The sequence below is a fragment of the Cinclus cinclus genome, chromosome 3 (assembly GCF_963662255.1).
Source record: "Cinclus cinclus chromosome 3, bCinCin1.1, whole genome shotgun sequence".
Taxonomy (NCBI): Eukaryota; Metazoa; Chordata; class Aves; order Passeriformes; family Cinclidae; genus Cinclus; species Cinclus cinclus.
Window position 1 is genome coordinate 77,696,088 of NC_085048.1, and position 19,216 is coordinate 77,715,303.

Below are 19,216 nucleotides of genomic sequence, written 5' to 3' on the forward strand. Positions count from 1 at the left end.
TGGCCACAGGCTCCGTGGCTCCGGAACAGGTGACAGCAGGAAACATCATGAAGCAGAGGGAGCTCTGGGGATGACAAGAGCTCTGATGAAATGAATAAAGGAGGTGGATGGTGGCTCTCAAGCTGAAGAACAACCCATGCAGAAGCCACATCTGGAACATTTAACCACAAGAGACCATCCAACAGGCTGCTTTGGGAGCATGATGCTCAGACCACTCTTGTCCCAAACTTTTTTCAGCAACAACTGGCTTTTGAGCCCTGCTATGCATAAACCATTTCCCAGCAAGTTTGTCAATGCTGCAACACTTTGATATCATTGTCACATAGACATATGTCTTCAGAGTAAAACAAGGGATCTTCCTCTAGATATAGCCAGCTTGCTTCAAGCTTACACCTACTGGATGTGGAAGAAAGATCTCTGCATTTTTTTCTGCTCTTGAACAGACAACACTGACTGTAGGTCATGAGGCAACTGCTAGGCACCCAAGTAGGTAACAACAGAAAAACTGCTTTAACAAAGTCCCAGTTTCTACAGTCAGAGATTAATATCCACAGGTTACAAAAATATGTGAAAATTTCGGTTTTTCTGCATCTTTAAAGATATATAGAATGACAGCCAAGGTAATACTAGAATATTAAATAACATTTAAGTACTTTGGAAGATTGATGCTCTTTCCTTACACAGTCCTAGTTTTACTTTTATTCTATCCCCCAGCCAGATCCTTCCTTTTATAGTCGTAATATTTTCTGTGTTTTTGTGTAATGCAATTTTGTCCTTCCTATTATTAATTATGATAAATGGCAGCAGTGTTAACAGGCAATAATGAATTCTGACATAAACACCAAGTTGATTGCATGGCAATTTTAATACACCAGCTATCTTTTTTACCCAATAACAAGCAGAGGTAGATGAGCCGTTTTAAAAGCTTTTCTCTCAGTGCTCTACCAGCATTACTCCCTTGGCTATACAGATACTCATAGAAGGTGCTCATTATCTTTATGCTGCCTGGAAGCTAAGACACAGCTGAAGAAGAAATTGTGGGGTTTTTTTCTACTTTGTACTTTTTGCCTGATTTTAAATCTCACTAATGCTCTTGGAACACTATTTACAACCCACAATACATAGAGTCCCTACTGCATGCAAATTCATTTCCTTCCACACAGGGAGAGTTAGGAATCTCAAATGCACTATGAAACTTTTAGCTGTGAGCTTGGGTGTGCCTGACTTTTACTGCATTTAATACTTATGAATCCCTACTGATTCATAAGGGTTGTCTTCATTTAAAGCAGAGTAAAATATAACCTATTGTTCTTATTATTGGATTAATCAAGGTTTAATTGCACAGAAGCAGATTGCCAAAATAGCTGTTACATTTCACTTCGGGCCAAAACATTGATCTCACCAGCCACAAAGGCTCCTCTGGCCAACTGCTAAATCTGTTGCAATTTCCCAAAGTCTGTATCCCTTCAGAACCACAGTGTCCTGTATTTTTCTTCTATTGAAAATGAGATAATAAATGTGCAAAGAAAAGCATAAACTTCAAACAGGGATTGTTTGCCCACAGCATATACTTAAAGTTGCTACAATAAGCTCTCTCAGAATCACTGTTGCTTTTTTTTTTTTTTAAATATGGATCAGGGTATTCTGAGATCATAATGTAAATAGATAATGGCCATAATCCTCATTCAACATCAAGAAATGAAAAAGCACTTAAATAAATCTTTGAGAAACACATTTGTAAAAGTAATTGCAGATACCTTTGAATATATATTTTACAATTAAAAAACTTAATTTTAAATGTAACAATTTCTTAAAGTTTGAGGCAAATGCAAAAGTATTCCACTTGAGTCTGATGACATAATTTTCCCATGTCTCAAATATACTGTGATGTGTCAATTGGGCTACAGTAACTCCTTAGTCATAAGTTCCAGAGGAACTACTGAGTTCAATAATCAAAATTAGTTTTCACAGAAGACTACTTAAAACTCACAATGCATAGTGTTTCTAGAGCGCTGAGATAGCTTCTTTGACAGCTTCTTTGACATCTTCTACAATACAGGAGGTGAAAGAGACTTATAATTTACTACAGTTCCCACAACATCTTTTGGTCATGAGACATTGCTCTGGTATGTTTGCATACTGCCTTTTAAAATGTCTTAGTAGGTTTCACGGGTAGCTATGCTTAGAGGTGATGGCATTAACCCAAGCCATTAGAGGCCTCTGACACAAATGCCACTCCATGGATAAGTAAACAATAAGAACTGATATGCTGCAGGATTAGAGAGTTTAAACCATTAAGTGAGAGCATCAGACATTCAGTATTTTGCACCCACAAAGTGATTAAATCTTTCTGTGGATGGCATATATTCTAAAGATAAAAAAACAAGAATGCAGTATTTAGACTATACTATAATGTGTCCAGATATGCAATTATACTAAATAGTTAAAGTATGTTCAGTGCCACTATTAATATATGCAGGTCAAGTTTTGGCTTTAGTAAACCTGGGGAATCCAGTTTCACCTACTAGGTTAATCAATTGAGGTTCAAGGTATACTTTGGGCTGACCTTTAGTTACTGTAGTTGTAGCCTCTCAGACCACAATTTCTACTCCTAGTGGTAGCTGCCCCTATCAAGGAGCACATCTACAAATGCAACAACCCCATCTTTGGTGGGGATGCCCTTGAGGGCATGGCATTTGATGAACAGATAGAAATTGTTTGCAGAGTTTCCTTACATAACCTCTTCAGATAATAGTCTTACTTCAAATACTCCATCTCCAAACACTTGGGAACGCCTGCTTTCTAGCTCTGGGTAGATGCCATGGAATCATGGCAGGTTTTGTGCCTCTCATCTCCCCCCATGAAGAATAAATGGGGAGCATGTAGTTCATACCACCAGATGATACAGACACAACGGGAAGATTCCCACCTTCAGGTTAAATGACGAATTGCCATTGTCTTTCTGTAAATTAGTGTAGAGAGAAATTAAGAAGCACTAGATAGGAAAATCTAGCATTGCCCTTTGAGAACATCTGTGCTACACTGTAAAATTCTTTTCAGTGGGCCTGAGCCTAAACTATACTTCAGTGATGTTAATTCAGAGTCTATTTCTTTACTGTTAGCATCACCAATAATACAAACAAACAAACAAATACACAGATAAAAGAAGAGTCACCTGTCTCATCTTTACATTATCATAGAAGGCAAGGCTTAGCTTTGTGGCCTGTAGATAACTGAGATCCATGAACATCAGATCAGAAACACACTTTTGTTTTCAAAGTATTTTCTTAAACATTTCAGAATACCATGTTAATTGTTTCTTGGGGTTTATGCTCCTCAAGGGGATCAGAGGTCCCACTGTTCATGAACTTTGCCAGGACAGCTCAGAGACTGTAAGACCTTTCACATTCTCCAAAGGACAATCATCTGTGCTGCTTCCCAGCAAGAAGGAATCTGCTTATGTAGCCACCCTCAAGTTTATACAAGGACACCTCTGAGTGCTGGCTGAACGTCTACAACTGAACTTGCTCTTCTGCTCATGAAGGTCCTAGGCAAAAGACAGGGCAGGTTAGTGATGGTACCAGATCAGCCTTAAGTGGCCAAGACAGGAACAGGTTATTTTCCTGAAAACCTGAAAAAGCTGCATGGCTGCTAGCAGATCTCCTCTTAGGTTAATACTCTAGTCCCCTATGGATCCTGTACCAAAAGAAAAGGAGAGTCACAAGCATTGCCAAGGAGTCCCAGTAGATCAGGGAAAGCATAGAAGGAAGTGGAAAAGATACAGTTTATTCTTGGCCTTGAAGAGTGATTTGGAAACCCATCAGATGCAATGTCATCCATTTCTGCAGGGACAGTGGTGTGGAAGTTCTGGATATCATGGCATATGCAGCCCAGTGCAAGCAGGAGTCAACTTGTCACTGATTCACTCAGCACAAGATCCAGGTCAGGACCTGATTTACTTCCCAAACACTATCAGTTTACTCACTTAATGGAATATATTTTTGTGATAGAGAAGATGAGTAAATGTCAGATAAACTATATAAGGTATTTACAAATTTCATCAGAGTGATATTTAAATTTCAGATGAAATTTTGCTTAAAAGCCAGTGAGAGGATGTGGCACACAGAAAGGAATCAGAGGAATATAATTTGTTGAGTCTTATGGTGAGAAGATCTTGAATAATAACGGAAAGCATTTTTTGAAAGAAAATATTTAATATTCTAGACATCAGCTCAGAAGGATATGGAAGGCTACTATTTTCCACACAGAGAAATAAGAAAAGGATATTTCAAAACCCACTGGGAAAAAAGCGAGTACAGAAATCAGATCTTATGCTTTGTAAATTCCTGGTTCTGTAGGACCACTCTCAGGCAGCAGTGTGTCGTTTGACACTGTCACAGCAGGGGCCATATCAGACTTGTTAAACAAGGAAACAGATAGTTTGGGCATTCATAATTTTTCACTACCAAATATTTAACTAAATTAGTTGCAATTCACTGCAGAAATAATAATCTAGAGAAAAATGAACGAGAATTCATGACTAATGAAAACTGGCGGAACTTCCCTGAAGTCACATTAGTTACACTGAAATGATCTTCTATGTTACTAATGATTCTGTTTGTGCAAAGGCACTCTTTTCCCCCTTCCCTGCAGATGAAATACGTTTCTCATTAAAATTCAGCTCACAGATGCCTGCATGACTTGCCTTTACTGCTCTGACTTCAAGGTGTACACTCTTTAGATTATATGAAGGCAAGCCAGAAATAAAAAAAAAAAAAATAGGGAATACTAGTACCTCTGCAACTTTATATTTCAATATCCAAATCTCAGGTAGGCAAGGAAACAAAAGTGGGGATACATTCCTGTATCCCCATTACAGGATATAGGATGTCCTATATCCTCAACATTCCTGTTGAGATATAAATTTGTTTCAGAAAAAATGAAGGAAAAGAATTAATGGATGACGGATCAATGTGCATGGGTGGTTAAGTTGGAACAAGTCTGACAAACGATGGGTACAGACATTTGGCAGGATGGGCTGTCTGGCATTTTCCTTAGTAATCTCCCCAACAGCAGTACTGGAAAGACAGTAAAATGAAAACTTACAAGGTTCAGTTTTGGGCCTTCCCATCTGACATGCTTTTCTCACTGCACTTCACATGGACTGTGAAGCTACCACTGGTCTCTCATCTCCCCAGAATGTGAGAGAGTACTACTCCACATAGAATAATGTGTAAACACTTCCTTGGAATTTATAAAACACATAAAATCACTAACCAAGTCAAGAGAGTAAATAGTTTAGCTAAATAAACAATTGGTTAGTTTGATGAGATGTACTAAATGGAGAGAAATCAATGTGCTCCAAATTTACTTTCTTTCTAAGAATATAAATGACTTTAGGGTTTTTGATTTATCAGACAATTTACAGATTTTGTTAAAAGAGGAAAGTATTAATCCTCTGTTTCCTCCTCACACAAGATTTAGCAATATTTTACAATCTGTGTATAGGAAATTAGATAAATGCATGTTCTGAGAAAGCAAATGCTATTAATAAAATGCAAAAGAATTTATTCAAGATTAAAAGCCTTGCCCTCAAAACTTCTGAAAAGATCCCATGTGTTTTCATCATACTTTCCTCAGAACTTCCTACAGTTGCAATTTTCTTTTTGGTGTTTCAGATATTCAATTCTAATTTTTACAAAAGGTGGACGTTATTTCTCCTCAGAAATGTCATGATAGAGCCCTAGATATTTTTAGAAAGCCTGACATACTGTAGTTTTTTAGGTGCTAGCAAGAGGGAATGGCTGGAAGTTGAATCTCCAAAAAGGGGCAAGGGCCAATGTGCTCAGCTTTGCAGGCTTTGGTCACTTGACTGATGAGAGGAGGATTGTGGCTCTGAGCTCTGCTCCTAGATTGGAGGTGGCAAAGCTGGTGAGCAAATGAGGCTCCTCAAGAAGCCAACAGAACAAAGTGAAGAGCATGTCTCACACTCTGTTTTATTTTTTCCTTATTTTATTTCTCATCACAAAAGATTGTGATTCCTTGTTATTCACAGCCATTTCCTTCCCTTAACTGTACAAGACCTTTCAAAATTAAGCAGTGTCACTACAAAAAGCAGAGGGATTGCTGATCCATTCTCCCTTTATCCCCATGGACTGTGGGGAAGAGCTGGATTCACTTTTCTCCATTTAAAGGTGCTCGGACCCACATTCCCATCCTTGGAACATAGACCCAACACTATTCATCATAAGGGGGTGCCCAACTAATCCTAAAGCAAACAGATGCTGGGGCTAGAGACTAAAAGAGGCTCCCTGTGTTAGTGACAGACATCCATTGGAGGGAAGGAAACCCTCCTTGTCCAACAGCAGCATTGTTAAAACAGGGATTTCATATGTCTAATTTGGCTTTTCTTAGACATCCTTATTTATCTGGGATTTCAGATGGCAACTTGATCAGCTACACCACCACAATCTGGAAAATCTTCTAAAGTGAAAGGAATCCCAGACAGCTGTGGGCCACTTACTTCTCAGTGCATACACACTAAGCCTGGTGCCTCCAGATAATTTTTGACTTCCTGGCCACACCATGCCCTTTTGGGATGCACATATTGCATAGATCTGGCCATGTCAGGCAAATTGTGCATGAGCATATTGGGGCTAAGAGAGTAAAACAATAGCTGTGTGCATTAGTGCTGACCAACACACTGCTCTGTGCTTCTGTCCAGGGTATACCAGACAGGAATAAAGAAGCACTGTGTGAAGCATGGAAGCACTGAAGGATTCAAAAACAGATTTCCTCCCTGCTTTGTAGTAAACCCAGCCACAGGATGAACCAGTCGTTTCTCCCTTTTCTGCTTCCTTCAGTGCATTTATTATTCTGCACAACATGAAGCAGCTTTGTGAGGCTGAAGGCAGGTCCTTGAAGGCTGGCCCTTGTGATGGTGAGGGCAGGCTGCAGGGACAGAGTCAGTGGGGGCTGGATCCTGTCACACAAGCTACTCTGGTGCTCACTAATATCTCAAAGTGGAACTTTTTTAAATGGCTGCTCCAGAGGCTTTCTGAGCAGAGACAGACCTGCTGGGGATGCTCTGGCACCATCTGGCTGGCCAGATGGACTGGGAATACCTAGGCTGAGAGTGAGGTGAGTGCATCTGTGGTAACAGCGTCAGTCAGCACGTCAGGGACAGGGGGTATGTCTGTGACAGTACCATGACCTGGAGATAAGCACCCTGTGCTCTGGGGTGCACAGCCCAGACACATCTTACACGTAAGAAACAGCCAGAAAGAAGAAATGTTTTATAAAATAAACCAATGACAACAGAGGGAGCACACGGTAAGAGCAGTCAGTTTTCTTGATCCTCATAGTAAAACCTTTAAGTGTTTGAAAAATTAATGTATAAATAACCAAACTGCAATTTCAAAACTAATTTTTAAAAATTAGGAAAGTGGACTACTGGAAACAAATTTAAACTGAAGTACGAGGATTATGAAGGATTTTTCAGACATGACTGCAATGTACCTATGGAGTTCAGATAGGTTATAATCCTTTCCCTGTATTTAGAGTCTCCTGAAATCTGCATCTTTTGTTGTATTTGCCATGTGATTAAGAAATACAAGTAAAACTTTCTGTCATTAGATTAAAAAAAAGTTCAGAAAAAGCCATATTTGCCTGTTGAGAATGATATTTCTCTACTTTCTACATGTAGGAACATTTGCACACAATGTTACTTGCAGGTTTCAGCGCCAACTTCTGATTCAGCACAGTATACAAATAAAAAAATATGTCAAGGACAAAAATATATTCTGAGATTGCTTTTCACTAGAAATATGGTCAATGGGGGAACAGATGGCTCTTAGTCACTGGGTTACATTCCCTGACCTGAAATTTACCATATAAACCAATTTACTTACTGATCATACTGGGAGAGGCTAAAAAATGGATGTGCCAGACTGTCCTTCCTCTGTCCACTTCAAGAATGATATGGTGGTAGAGCACAGGTATAAGAGTGAAAGCAGATTCCAAAAGCCACCATTAGAAAATTGTATTTGTACAGAGCATTCAGCAGAGGCAACATTTGGATATAGATATGCCATGTAACCTCATTCATGAGAGAAGAGCCCCGTCAGACTCAAAAAATAATGTTTGGCATGGGAAAGAAAAGCATCATTGCTTCCATGCAGAGGAGAAGAACAGAATTCCTCTCTGTCCCTTTCAGCAGGTATGCTGCAAGATGGTCCTTGTTGCTGGAGATGCATTTTTGTTACAGAGAGTTTTCAGAGACTAGGCTTTTTTGAGAAAAGTACTCTTTGTCTGTCTTTTCCCCACTCCCTTCAACCCAGGCAGCCAAGCATGGTGAACCTTAATGTTGAAAAATGTTACCTGAGGGCACAGAAGGAGACCCGAGTCAGAGGAAAACAAAATAGTTAGGTGGATTAAGTGAGGTGAGCTCATGAAGTTTCTTCATAAACAGAAATGACAGGCTAGCTTGGGAAAATAAAATTTCCCTAAGCATACCTGACAGCAGAAGCTGATTGATCAATGGGAGCAAATGTGTAGTGAACCAGACAGTGACAGAAAACCAAATGAGGCTGTCCTCTGGACTTGGCAAAACAACCCAAATAATGGAAAACACATGGGCTGTGCTAAGGAAAGAGCCATGCTCATGGATGCAAAGGGCCACCCCATCTACTTGCAGAGAAGCCTGGATGCATGAGGGGAGCAAGAGAGACATCAACTTCAGTGGGTCCTCACAGAAAGCATGGGCTTTACCCAGGTACCCATGCTACAGTGGTCCTCATTCCTCATGTTCTACCTGTGAGATCCCTTCTAGTAAGGCTACAAGTTCAGACTGCAGCAATCAAAACACTATTGCTGTTCAACATTAAACATTTTCAGAATTACCTCTGTGCTGGCTGCCCACATATATGTGGAAATTTTCACCTTTTTTTTGTACAGAAGCTTCCTGATATTTCTGTACAATACTCCTCCTAGAATCCAGCTGCTTTATTTCCATAGCCTATTTTTTCATCACTAGTTTCTTTTTTTGTCATGTTTATTAATCAAGAAGATGGATATCAGGGTTTACACAAGTTTTTGTGGTTCCCCAAGATAGAAGAAAATCTCAATGGAAACAGGAATCCTACATGATGTTGTCTCAACAAGCCATTACCAGCTTGACCACTCAACAAGCCACAACAAATCCAAACTTAATTCAAATTACAAATTTAATTTTCCAGATTACTATTAATTTTTAATTAGAATTAATAACAGTACAAATTCATATTTTGAATGGTTAATATTACCCTCTAGAGCCTACCAAGGACTACCAAAGCAGAAATGTCCTTTAATGTTCTGCAAATCAGGGTGTTAAGAAAGTCAATACATTATTAGTGTCATGCACAAAATCCTTGGACCCCAATACCTTAAAACTTTGCTTGATATCCAAATTTTAGAGAGGAACTATCTTTAAAACAAAAAGATCCAAACCAAATTACTTAACACACCCTGACCAACAAACTATCTGCATACCCTAAAAATGTTATGGACCACTTCTCCCCTTGAAAAGGCAGTTCAAGTACAACAGGATTAAGCACACCTCCATCTCGCAAAGTTCAAACAACTCTCTACCCCAGTATTTTTAAACCTTTAAAAAAAAAAGTCAGCTCATCATAACAAGACTTAGTAGCTCCAAGTCAGCTGAAGAGGGATTCCCAGGCAGAAGATTAATGAAAGAAATCTGTAAGGCTGCTGCCAGAAGTTCCTGTGCAAACCAAGTTGCACAGACACAGTGTGCCATTCCTTGTGAATTGCTGTGTGCTGTTGTATACAGCCCCCCAAAAAGGAGCCACAGACTGGACTCTGAAAGAGCTTGGAGTAGGGATGAAGAAAGGTCACTCAATGCTACCTCAATCAACCTTGTGGGTTGTAAGCATTAAGTTACGCCTCTGACCTTGGGTCGGGATTTCACACTGACTGGCTTACCCTGTCTTACACAGGAAATCTGCAACAAAGCCAGAACCAAAGCTGGAGATTCAGATTTTACCTTTCCTTTCTCAGTCATAGTTCTAACCTTCCTTGAAAGAAGGAACGAATTCATCTGTTTAATTCCATGTATGGTTGTGAATTTTACAGTTTTCAGATATATGCTTGTTTGTCTGATGACTTCAAAGTTTTCCAGTAATGAAAAAATTCAGAGTTTCTGCTCAACAGACCTTAGATTGTAACTGCAGGTGATCTCATTAGAGAAAGAGTGCAATTTTGCTGAGGAAATAATTAGCTTCATTTTGATAAATCCTTTTCTGCCAAATGATTATAGAGATACATTTTAAACAATGAAATAATATTTTTTTAGATCAAGCTGCAGCTCCTAGGTTAATCAGTCTCCTACAGGAAGCCTTCCTCTCTGCATAAACTGAACATTTTTATTGAAATGGAGGGGACATGACCTGTAAATATTCTTTCATCTATGTTGCACAATAGCTCAACTTCCTCCCTAAAAATCCCCAAAAAACCAAACATCCAAGAAAAGAGGATTATTTCACTCTCTTTTTCCTTCATCATGATCTTTCTTACACCTTGCTGTAGGCTATCCTGTCATTTTCAGATTTTTGATTCCCTGATGAAACAGAGTATAATCTTTCTCAGAGATGTTGCTGAAAGCACCAGGGAGCCAGCTTTATGCCTATCTGTCCATAGGGTGCATTTATATTCTGCCCACACAGGTATGTTTTAGAATTAGCGTTAAAAACTTTTCCCAACAAAATACTCCAACAAAAAGCTGTCTCCAAGATCAGGGATGACTGTGCCTTAAATCACTCATTCAACCACAGGCAGTGAATTAACCAAGAGTTTAGAAATCTGATTGAAGAGTTATAACTGAGTAAGTGCAAAAAGTTGCATACTGAAATGTATGGTTATGCCCAAATGCTGCGTGGAGTCTTTGCTCTACACGCCTTGTCAAGCAGGAATCAACACTGGCACTTTAACATTTGACTTAAAGCAGCAACCAAGTCGGCTTCAGGTGACCTGAAGACAAGCACAGCCTATCCCTTCATTTTCCAACATGAGTGTCAGCTCTGACATAAAGTAAAAAAAACCTCAAGCTAGTAAGAACTATTGTGAATACACAGGAAAAAAAAAAAAAAAAACACTGAAAAGTGATGAAGCACCAATCAAATGCTTAGATTTATAGGTGTAACAAAAGAGAACACTGTCCTTTTAAAAGGTTAGTGACTACCTCCTTTCATTCTTTCGGTCTTTACTGGTTATTTATATACAGCACACCCACAGAAATAGCTACACCCCTTTTGTCTAATTAAGCATAATCCAGTCTTACCTGGCAAGTCCATACTGATGTGATAATGAATCCATCATCTCTGAAGACATTGAAGATTTCAATGATGCCCCGTGAATAACCAAACACAGAGATACTGGCATCTGACACTGCCAAGTTAAATGTGAGGTAGTCGGTAGGCTGCAGAAGATGTCTTTGCTTATACAGGACAAATATCACAATGCTGTTTCCAAACCAAGACAACCAACCTGGAAAAAAAATTAAATTCATGGAACTTGATGATATTAAAGTCCCTTCCAACTCAGTCCATTCTATGATTCAATGAAATAAAAAAGCAAATAAAGAAAGGACCTGTTGAGTGTGTAAATGTATCTTCTAAAACTCCCTTTTGTTCCATTAGAAGCATATTAAACCAGATTATCCACTAGAAAACTGTGCATGAAACCTTTCTGAGCAGCTGAGTGCATTTCAGAAGCAGGAGCAAGTGAGTAATTGAGTGTAGCAATAAAACAACAAACACAAAGAGCTGCTGCTGCACCTACTGAAGATCCACCTTTTAAAGGTCTAAAGTGGACTTCTTTCCCTAATTTTTTTTTTCTTTAAGTGGATAGATGAAGTGGCTTTATCAATTCTCCTTAGAAAAGTGCAGCTAATACAACTAGGTTTGTTCTCTTAGAACCAGCTGGGATCTGCTTGCAGCAAAGTCTGTCCCAGATAGGAATATTTTTCAGTAATGCACATGATAATCTATATGAAGAGAATGTTTGGAATAGAACTCAAAGTCCCTTTTATTTAATTTTACAGAAAGTTGTATTCTTTCTTACTCTCTAGGAACAGAGATGCCTGACTTGTATGTGTCTAAGGATGTGAGCAAAACACAAGTGAGACAACTGTAAAGATGATGAAAGTCAGATACTCACTCTGCTGGAGAGACCTAGAGTTTCCAAATGTCCACAGCTATTGCTGTTCCCATCAGTGCAAGACCCTGCTGGCTTGCATCCCACTTGTTGAAATTACATATATGGGTAGGAATGAATGACTTTTAACAGAAAGCATATTGCTAAGTGTCAGATTCAGTGTTGAAAATGTGGCTTAGCCAGTTAAGGGGGTGGAAGGCTGAGCAGCATGTCAGGCAGCACCTGACTCCCCACTGGCTCTTGCTTCCATCCCACAAACCAGCTCTGCCACTTGTGATATCAATGTCCTCACTTCACCTTGGCAAGGTAGAGCAAGACATGACCTCTTTTGAGTGTCTGCTGCCTGTGACAGGATAAGGAATGCAACACCTGGTGGCTTATGCCAAGTTACAATATTACCAGGTGAGGGAGAAAGCTGACCCACAGCCCTCTGCCCAGGCACAAGCAGCAGATACCCCAGAGTAAGGCAGCTGTATATTGACCCAGCAAGAGATGAACAAACACAATAAAGAGGGATGTGACATGATGGCAATGCACAGCACCTCTGGATATTCAAAGGAGTCTGTATGATGAAAGATGGCTGATAGGTTTAATGTTGTAGCAAGAGGGCAGCTTGAAGGCAGATGCCTTCCTTTGGGAAGCACCAGTGTCAAGAATCCAGCACTTCACTGCCAGGCTGCTGGGGCTAGGAAGGGAGGGGAGGAAATTGCCTCTCAGTCTCCAGGCCATGTGGGAGTCTCAGGAGCTGAAATGCCAATAAGCAAGGCACTTGTTCTGTAAAGAAAGAGATTGGGCAGATAGCTCCCGGTGAGGTGCTCGGGGTGCTTTGAGGTGGGAGGGGGGTGGTTGAGGGGACAGTCTCTGTATGGTTGTATTAACTGCTTCTTCTGAGGGGCAATTTACTTTTAATAGCTTTTATTTGCAGCATTGCCAAGTTGCTGCTGCTCTGCCTTGTTTAGTAAACACACCATGGTTTACTGCAAAGCATTTGGACTGGGAAGAGCTGAAATGTCTTGACCAGAAATAGTCACTGGTGCAACGATAAACTGAGATACACACTATATATATATATTCTATATATATACCTTGTTAAAAGAGCAAAAATAATAAATATATCTTGTTCTGGCCGCTAGGTGACAAGGTTTCTTAAGTCTTGTTTTGAACAACTGCATGCACTTTAACTCGGGGATTTTCTGACTTATGTTTGAGTCTGGGTATTATAAATAGGCAGAGCAGGGCACTGGTGGAGTAAGGCTTTGGGAATGCATGAAGACAGCCTGAAATGCAAACATGAGAGTTGTGTTGTTTGTGCATGTTGGTTCCACCTTCTGCAATGTAAGACAGTTATACAGGCAGTAGGTTTGAAATATTTTTCCCTGTCCATATGAAGACATAATGCTAAAAGGGCAGACAAAATAAAATGGCACCTCCTTTGTAATTAGCAAAATTTTGCCAGTGCAGTGTAATAGTGGATAGGAGGGTTACCCTCACAGTGTCAGACTCCTGCCCTTCCTGGGAATATACAGAGTAAACTTCCCCTAGCCTGGAGGGTAAGGGAGTTTACAGTTAAAGTGTTTAAAGGAAGAATTTGAGCAAAAACATCACATCAAACAACATTGCACATTTCAGAGCAATAAGAGGTGAGAGAGACACAGTTCTTGTAATAATCTTTGGGATCTACATTCACAAACTGAGGTTGGAGATGAGGGAAGCAGTGAGGGAGATAAGGTTACAGAGCGAGTATGATTTCTGCAGGTAGGCACAGTCCTTTTAAGCAAAGGAGTGGAGAACTTGCACTGGCATATCCAGTCTCTAAAATGGTCTGTCTGGGTAATAGACCATATTAATTCAGATTTTAAAAAACAAACAAAGGCAAACAGAAGAGAATAAATTCTTAGTAAACAATGCAGTAACAAAATCAGTGGTCACATAAAAGTGCTGTCAGCTAGAGTAGTGACTGTGGGACACTGGATCTCTGTGCCATCAGAAATGTGTGCTAGTCTGGGTTGCTGCCTGTATTGACTTAAAAAGCCACAAACAGACCACTCCCAAAACAGAAAATCACCCCAACCAAAAAGAATGCTTCAAACCAACCAACCCCTCTCCCTTCCTATCCCAAGCCCTGAGAGCATAATAGGGAAGAAGGTTGAAAATGCAAGGCAAGCCCAGCAATAGCTCTGACACTCTCAGTGAGGGCAGAGATCTCCTCAACTGCATTGCAGGTGGTGTGTGCCTCAGGGGACATCAGAGGTAGATCAAGAGCCCAGAAAGAAACCTGTGAACTTTGAAGAGCCTTCATGTTACCAGGCGTCATCTCAGTAAAACAGAAGATAGAAAAGAAACAACCGAGGGCACTTGTTCCATCTTTTGCAAGTTGTCACTAATAATTACTCCTAAAGGTATGCAGAGAAAAACCCAAGCCAACCCCAGAATCCAAACCCAGCATACTAAAGTAATCCTGGTGAAAAAATATTTCAGCTGAGGTCAAAATGTGGCAAGAGAGGGAAAAAATGGCAGCTAGGTAGAAACTGAGCACTGCCATCCAGCATAAGGTTTAGAGAGGGATCACTACATCTTTCCCATAAGCACAGTCTGACATGAGCTGTTCATCAGAGAGATGCTGTATCTTCTGACATGGCAAAATATACAGATAATATGCAAATACTGAAGTAGTTTTTCAAACATTGTGAGGTAAGAGGAATAGGATGGACAGAAGTGTTAAAAATGCTGTATCGCCCCTATATAATTAATTAGTAATCCTCCTCTTAGAATAACACTCCCTAAGAGAGCATTTTAATCCACAGATGTCAAAAGCACTCCACAAGGGAGTCTGGTGCTGTTATCCATGATTTCTTGGGGAGGTACAGAAGAGCTGCCAAGCAAGCTGGTGAAAGTCATCTTGCTTGGCAGCCCTTCAGCTATTCACAAACTCCTGTGTCAGTGTGATGCCCACCAGTCCATGCAAAGAAAGCACCAGAAAAGTAGCCAGAAAAAGTGACTAAGGAGGCTGAAAATCTTTCTGCTGAAAGCGACTGAGAACACTGAGATTGTTTAACTCTTAAGAATATCGAAGAAGTACAATATAATTTTACAAATATTTCTGTCAGATCACTCAAGCCTGTGCATTGAGACATGCCCTGTTTTTCTCTCAGGTACCTGAGATGGTCTTTGAACAAGCAACAAGCACTTGAGGCTGCATGCAGTTTCATGGTTAACATTGTTTCTGAAGAACCAAATTTGGCACAAGTGAATTGATAGCTCTGAGCTGGTCATCCACAATTCCAATAGATTTGTTCACCTATGCCCAGCCAAAATAGGTTAGTATGCTTTCTACTTAGACTTGCTCTTATTAGAAATTGTTGCACGGCCCTCACTTGTAAAACCTGGCAAGACTGAAATAGAAACATGGGTGCTACAACACAGCCATATTGAGTTCAAAATATTTATGAAACCTTAAGCGGAAGAATTCAAGAAATGAGAGCAAAAGGTGAGGCTCAGCATTACAAGACAAACTAGGCTCTTTCCTCAGCAAATAACCTTTCTCTAGGACAGGAATTGGATCGAGCATCTTAACGCAGAGCAGGCACGAATGGAATCAGTTACTTACGCAGCTACACATACACAAGCATAAATTCCTATCAGAAGAGGCTTGCTGCAAAAAATTTTCTGCCCAGGAAACTTTAATGAAAACAGTGATAAAATCCAGAGAATTGGCAAAGCTGTCATTAACTATTGCAACTGTGAAGTGACCCTATTCTGTTTTCAGACTTCACTGCCAATTATACACACACAATATCCTGTCCAGGGCGTATTGCCAATTCTGACAGGAAGGAGAGGACTCATCTTGTTTTAGAGTTGACAAGGCATGGATGGATTATTTGTTCAATAAAAACAATAATTTTGGGGATGAATGTTCTGTGAATAGCTTGTTTCCTTTTCCACCTTCTCAGATCTATCTGTCAAACAAAATCCCAAAATAACACTCATTCTGTCACTTGTCAAATAACAGTTTACTATTACCCTTCGGAAGTGTGTGCCTTTTAAAGGCATGTTTGGATCTTGTGGTCTGTTCTGATGGGATTGGTAATGCAGTCAGTATGCCTTTCTGATGGAACCACTCACAAAAAGTCAGAATTTGTTCTCTAATATAAATACTCTCTCCTATTGATATATATTTCCTTCTATGCTGCCTATTTACTCTAATAGGCCCAGCTAAATGTGAAACTAGGGGAAACAAACAGAGAACAAATTATGTATAAATGCAGAAGAAAACCAAGAATTCCAATCAATAATTATGAAGCGAAAAATGTTTTCTATTTTTCCCTGGTGACTAACAACCAGAAGCAGTGGGCAGTGCTTTTCAATTTCATTTCATAATTTAAACTGTACAAGGACCTTCCACAGTACAGCACAACTTATGGCATAGGCAAAAAGGGGTCAGATGTAATCCCAGCAGCAGGACAAGTTTCACCTGTCTGCTAGAGACAGTTCTGAGCTCATTGAAGGGAAGGATGAGAGCAGAGTGCTGCCTTCAGAAAGAGGATGCTGATGCAGGTGACCTAGCACAGGTTAACACAGTGGCTGATATCACTTGCAGTCCTTCCAAGAATGGATCACTGCTGTTGGATGGGCATTGCACCTTCCCCCCACCCTGCTGGTCCCATGGCCAAAGCATTAGCAAGGAGAATGATGGAGCAGTGGCCTGGGTGTCAAGAAGCAGTGCAGTGGTCTCAACATCCATCAGCATTTGCAGAATGCACGGTGCACTCTCTGCTGGTTTGCTCGTGGTGTCAGCGTGTGACACCACTGTGCTCAGGCTGCCAGGCAGGGTGCTCTTCGGGATCCCTCATCTGAATCCAAAAACTGCCTGGCTGCTGTACCTGTATGTACAGGACATACATCAGTGTCCCGTCTGTCACAAGTGACAGCTGGGCTACCTGTAACTGGTGAGAACTTCCAGAAGGGGACACACAGAGGTCTTATCTCAGCAAAAGGTGTCCATGATTCTTGGATATTCATGTCCTCTGTCAAGATGTGTGACTCTGGGAAGATTTAGCCAAATATAGTTAGGTTTTTAGGACTTTATCCTGTGAAGGTGAGGAGGTTCAGAGGAACCCCAGCTTCTGGATAAATGCTAATACCAATCACATACATCTCTTTGGTTTTGGAAAAGTACATCAGAAGCTACCAGAAGCTGCACTGCCATACTTAGATCCAAAAGAGAAGAAAACATTTAGTAACTACAGAAGTGTTATTCCTGAAGCAATTTTCCAAGGCATCAAAACACCAAGAGTATGAAATATGAACATCTTTGGGGCTTTGTGTTAGACTCCTGAAAATGTAGGCTGTCTTGCCAGACCCCTAAAGCACCAGAGGTAAAAAGAGCTGGTGAATGGACTGGTCTTTTTCTCTGCTGCCAGAAGGGCAAGAGGGTGTGTGTATGACACAGAACTTGTTCCGCCACATCACAGCTGCCTGGATAGAATGAGTTATTGGTGTACATAAAACTATTAACTATAAATTGCTGTAGCTGGTGCTTGCAGAAGTGTGACAGTAGACCTTTGAGGAGAAAAGAAATTAAGACTTTCCTGATTTATGTATGACTAACAGATTTTTTAAAAACTTATCATTTCCAAAAGGTATACCTACATCCATCAGTTTTAACCAGATCTACACTACACTTAACTTGGAGTAGTGCTACTGCTGGTTGTACATACTCTGCAAGAAAAGGAACTTGAGTTTTGAATCTTGAGGTAAGTTTCAAGAACAGCAGCTATGACATGCAAAGCACTTGTAAGCTTGGCTGAAAGATCCAAAGAGATCAAACCCCAACAGCCAGGCTCAGGCACCTAGATATTTGCTAGAAGATGTGAGATCAGTACCAGGAAGCAGCAGAGGAGGACATCTCTGCGGGTTGATTGATGGAAGAAGTTTTAATCACCAGCGTGATGCAGAGGCAATACTGGGAGGGATCAGTAGAGTTGATAGAGTGTAAATATGAATCCAAGACCTTGCTTGGATGCTGTATTCAGTCCTGGCTATAAGGTTGCTGGGATGACAGGGGAAAAGATGCTATGAAAGGAGATATATATATAGATATAGATATAGTTATATATGTTACCCCCTGCCCCACAATCAACCAACCAACAAATTAAAATTCCCTCAACTCCTTAATATAGGGATACAGAGGTTGACCCCAAGGTATGATTGTTCCTTCAGGAAGACAGATTGGCCATAGGATGTCATTTGCAGGCAAAAAAATTATTTCAATTAAAAGGAGTGACCAAAAAATATATAAAGTTGTTGTGATCACTTTACCTAAGAATTTAGGTGAAGGCTCCTATCCAATAGAGAAAAAAATCAGGAACATGCTTTCCATTGGAAGAGTGATAAAAAACACCAAAAAAAACCCCAGCCAATTATATGAGGGAGCATAATAGCTGTGTAAATGAGATTATACTTTGTCTCAGTAGGAGACTGGCCTTGCTGACCTAAGATGTTCTTTCTAGTCTTAAGTGCAACTGCTTAATTCTTTAGCTGATGGTGCAGACATTTCCCAGCCATTCAAGAGGGGATATGCAGATGTGAACAGAGTGGGGATAAACTGGAATACCTCTGATTTACCTTACAACCACTCCACTAATCAACTCTGTTAAGATAGAAGCCGTACATATTTCTACTGGAATCTCTGTTTTTGTTCTAAGCACAACTTTCCCTAGTTCCTATAGCTAAAAATAAGAAAGTCTCTCCCTAAAATACTTAGCATTCAACATTTTAACTTCCACAGGCCTTTGTCAAATATAAGCAGAGGGCTAATAAGTTAATTGAAATATGTAATAAGTTTAGAATTTTAAAAATCCATTAGACAAAAAGAAGAAACCATTTTTGTACATGCTGTTTAGAAGAACTGATTTTAAAAAGTTAAATTTTCTTCTTTTTTTTCTGTGAGGTTCTATGGTTGATATTTTTTTATCTAGCATGCTTGCACTCTTTGAAATTTCATAAA

The 19,216-nt window shown here is 40.0% G+C and overlaps 1 protein-coding gene across 1 annotated transcript in view; it reads right to left on the bottom strand.

The window, feature by feature from the left end:
• Positions 1 to 19,216, bottom strand: part of LOC134042097 (opsin-5-like) — a 31,207-nt gene that overhangs the window by 7,987 nt on the left and 4,004 nt on the right. Inside the window, 1 exon segment of the mRNA XM_062489191.1 lies at positions 11,336 to 11,541. Coding sequence (XP_062345175.1) covers positions 11,336 to 11,541 — 206 coding nt within the window.